Here is a 3,138-nt window from a genome sequence, read left to right as displayed (position 1 = left end):
ATGCCGAGGACCTCCTGAAGGTGAAGAAGTTCACAGAGGACTTTGGGCAGGAAGGTTAAACACTTCCGCCCAGGGGTGGGTGGGGGGACGGGCCACCCGGCAGCCACGCACACGTTACTAGCAAAGCCTTGGTGGGCGGGCGGGCAGGGGCTGGCCGTGCCAAGCCAACGCGCCACTTCAACTCCCTCCTGAACCCGCATCCCCATGCCTGCCCTGTGGGGAGGGACGAGGTGGCGCCTGCAGCCACCAGACACTACGGGAAGGGCTGGGGCATGGCCGGGGCTCCTGGCACCTTCCTGCTCTTTGGTTTGGTTTCCTTTTTTTTTTTTCCTTTTCTTTTTTTTTTTTTAATTTTTTAAATTAATGCTGCTTGGGTTTGTCTTGTTTGTATAAAATAAAAACCATCTGAAAGCTTCGCTGGCTCGGCCAGGCTTTCTGCAGCACCCCGAAGCCTCCTCACAGGCGCTGGATCCCTCCTGCTTGCCCAGGCTGGAGAGGCGGACCTGGGGTCCTGCTTGGCTCGGGTCCGACACCCCGTGACTGATGGCAAAGCTGCTGTCTAGGAGCTTGAGCCCCAGTCCCCCAGGGGTTGATGGAGCCGGGCAAGCTGCGGGACTCTGGGGGAGGTAGGTGCAAGGCCCCCACCTTCCTGGCAGAGCATGGGAGGAGGCTTCTGCCCCTGCCTGAGGTGACCTCACAGCTCAGCCCCTGGCTGTATCTCACCCCTAGACCCCAGGCTCTGACCCCTGCCCAGGAGGAGTGTGGCATCCTGTGCGGCTGTAGCCTGGGGAAGAGGAGACTGAGGGGGGATTTAATAACAGCCTTCAACTCCCTAAAGGTTGGTCTCAGTGGGGGCAGATGGCAGGACAAGGAGCAATGCGCTCAAGCTGCAGCAAGGGAAGCTGAGGTTGGATATTAGGGAGACGTTTCTCGCTAGGAGGGTGGTTAAGCACTGGAGCAGGCTGCTCAGAGGTGGTGGTGGCATCTCCATCCTTGGAGGCTTTTAAAACCCAGGTAGGCAAAGCCTTGGTTGGGATGATGTAGTTGGGTCTGATCCTGCTTTGAGCAAGGGGTTGGACTAAATATGACCTCCAGAGGTGGGGGGGAGCCAGTACCCCCAGTGTTATAGCAGCACCCAGCTGCAGCTGCCCGACAGGGAAGGCCCCTGCCTTCCCCCAGCTCCAAAACTGTAGGCATGGGGCAGCAGCCGCACCGAGGGCAGGGAGCTCTGCAGGCACAGGTGATTGACAATGAGTTTTATTCACGTAAGACCCAGCACCTTTCCCAAACCAGCTGCACACGGATCCTGCTTCCGCAGTGAACTGCTCCTATTTGCACCACCGGCCTCAGAGCATGCAGCCCCATTGCCCGTGCCAGGGAGGCTGGCTTCTGCTGGGGAGTGGGCTGGAGTATGTCTAGCCTCGGCCTGTGGCCCGAGAGGCTTCCACCGATCCTCCAGAGGTGGCAGGTTCTGTGCTGCTCCCTGCCTTGACCAGGACACTTGCCCCCCACCACCTCGCCCCAGCCCGGCCTTGCCCCTACATAGGGCTCAGGACAGCTGCAGGCCAATCTGCCCTCCACTTAGCAGAGCAAGGAAAGCCTGCACCTCCCACAGACCACACAGGCTCCACCAGGCACTTCCCTCCCTGCGCTAGGTGGCAGCTGCCGGTCCCTCGGGCTGCAGAACATCCCCTGCATCCGCACTGCTCTGGTCCTCAGCCTCGCACAGAGATGGGGTGGTAGGGTCTGCCTCCTGCTCTGGGCCTGGCACTTCCGGGGCTGGCACAGGTGCTGGGCTCTCCCGGGGCAGCTCTTTCTCCTCAGCGGGCATGAAGCTTGCCTCCTTGGGTGGCAAGATAAAGGCCAGAGGCTCCCCGATCCTGCTGGCATCCACGCAGCCCAGGCTGCCGTACTTTTGCAGCTGTGTGGGGGGCACCCCTGGCGGAGGGAAGGGAGAGGTCACTCAGCTGGAGCCTGTCTGCAGGTCAGAGCAGGGCACCCAGCACAGGACTCAGGGCAGCAGGTGCCTCCACTGGCAGCTAAGGAGGCCACCAGGAGCTGGGGTGGGCAGCTTACCCAGGGCCTGCGCAATCTGGGCCGGCGGGAAGAGGACCTGGAGACAGCGGTTGAGGTAGGGGAGCAGGTCATCCAGGAAGGCCGTGCAGAACTGAATGAAAAGCTCCTGCTCCCGCCTGCTGAAAGCCGCCTCCTCGGCCCGGTGAAATGCCAGGATGACGGTGGTCACCTGTACGGGGATGAGATGTGGGTGAGGATCGTCAGCCCGGGCCCCGCCACAATGTGTAGGGGGCACCAGGATGCCAGCCAGGTTGTATCGTGGTACCAGACCCCCGAGTCCTGCCCATCTGCCAGGGGCAGGCAAGGGATGGGAGCACAAGAGACCAAGCAGTCCCCAGCACCTCACCGTGCAGAGCGCCGCCTCCAGGGACGTGGTCACGTCCTGGGCAAGAGCCACGGGGCAGCAGAGCCGCAGGTCATTGAAGGCCACGAGGACGCTGTTGAGGAAGCAGGCGAGAGGCGGGAAGTCCAGCAGCACCATGGGCGGCTGCAGCGTCCCCGGCTGGGCAGAGGGCACGGACACCGGGATGGTGCTGCCCAGCACGGCTGGGGCCGAGATCAGCGTGTAGGAGTTCATCTCCTCCTGGAACCTGTCCGCGGCCTCCTGCACGGCCCTGCGGAAAGCGCCCATGGCCACGCGCTGGAACACGGGGGCCAGCTGGCCGCGGAAGTCGGCCCCCACCCGGCTGAAGGACAGGCCGAAGTACATGCACTGCCCCAGCAGCGAGTCCAAGCGGCCGCCCACCCCCCGCTGCAGGTCGCTCTCCAGCACCCGCAGGAACTCCGCCACCTTCTGCAGCACCCAGCCGTGGAAGATGGCGCTCTCGGTGACGGCCGGCTCGCCGGCGGGCAGCAGGGGCTCCTCGTCCGAGAAGATGGCGCGGTACTGGGTGACCACGTCGAAGAGGTGCACGCGGCAGGCCTCCACCGTCTTGGCGACGTGCACGTAGGGGTCGTCGGCGGGGAGGGCGGCCTGGATGGAGCGCAGCCAGGCGTCCCGCGCCTGCAGGAACTTGACGCGCAGCTCGGCCTCCGTGAAGACGTCCATGCGCCGCAGGTAGC

The 3,138-nt window shown here is 63.5% G+C and overlaps 2 protein-coding genes across 2 annotated transcripts in view; one reads left to right on the top strand and one right to left on the bottom strand.

Moving 5' to 3' along the window:
* Positions 1–808, top strand: part of VPS4A (vacuolar protein sorting 4 homolog A) — a 6,123-nt gene extending 5,315 nt beyond the window's left edge. The window contains exon 8 of the mRNA XM_006027854.3: positions 1–808. This exon is cut by the window's left edge and continues 70 nt beyond it. Coding sequence (XP_006027916.1) covers positions 1–59 — 59 coding nt within the window. The 3' untranslated portion in view covers positions 60–808.
* A 436-nt stretch (positions 809–1,244) lies between these two features.
* On the bottom strand, positions 1,245–3,136 carry COG8 (component of oligomeric golgi complex 8; the record flags this gene model as incomplete). The annotated part of the gene is made up of 3 exons (XM_006027853.2): positions 1,245–1,938; positions 2,077–2,245; positions 2,423–3,136. Coding segments are annotated over 3 exons (1,170 nt in total), but the record flags the coding sequence as incomplete, so codon positions are not given.
* Between the last annotated feature and the right edge of the window lie 2 nt (positions 3,137–3,138).

This window comes from Alligator sinensis, unplaced genomic scaffold (genome assembly GCF_000455745.1).
Source record: "Alligator sinensis unplaced genomic scaffold, ASM45574v1 scaffold255_1, whole genome shotgun sequence".
Taxonomy (NCBI): Eukaryota; Metazoa; Chordata; order Crocodylia; family Alligatoridae; genus Alligator; species Alligator sinensis.
The sequence above is the reverse complement of the archived record's forward strand: the minus strand, read 5'-3'. Positions and strand labels throughout refer to the sequence as shown.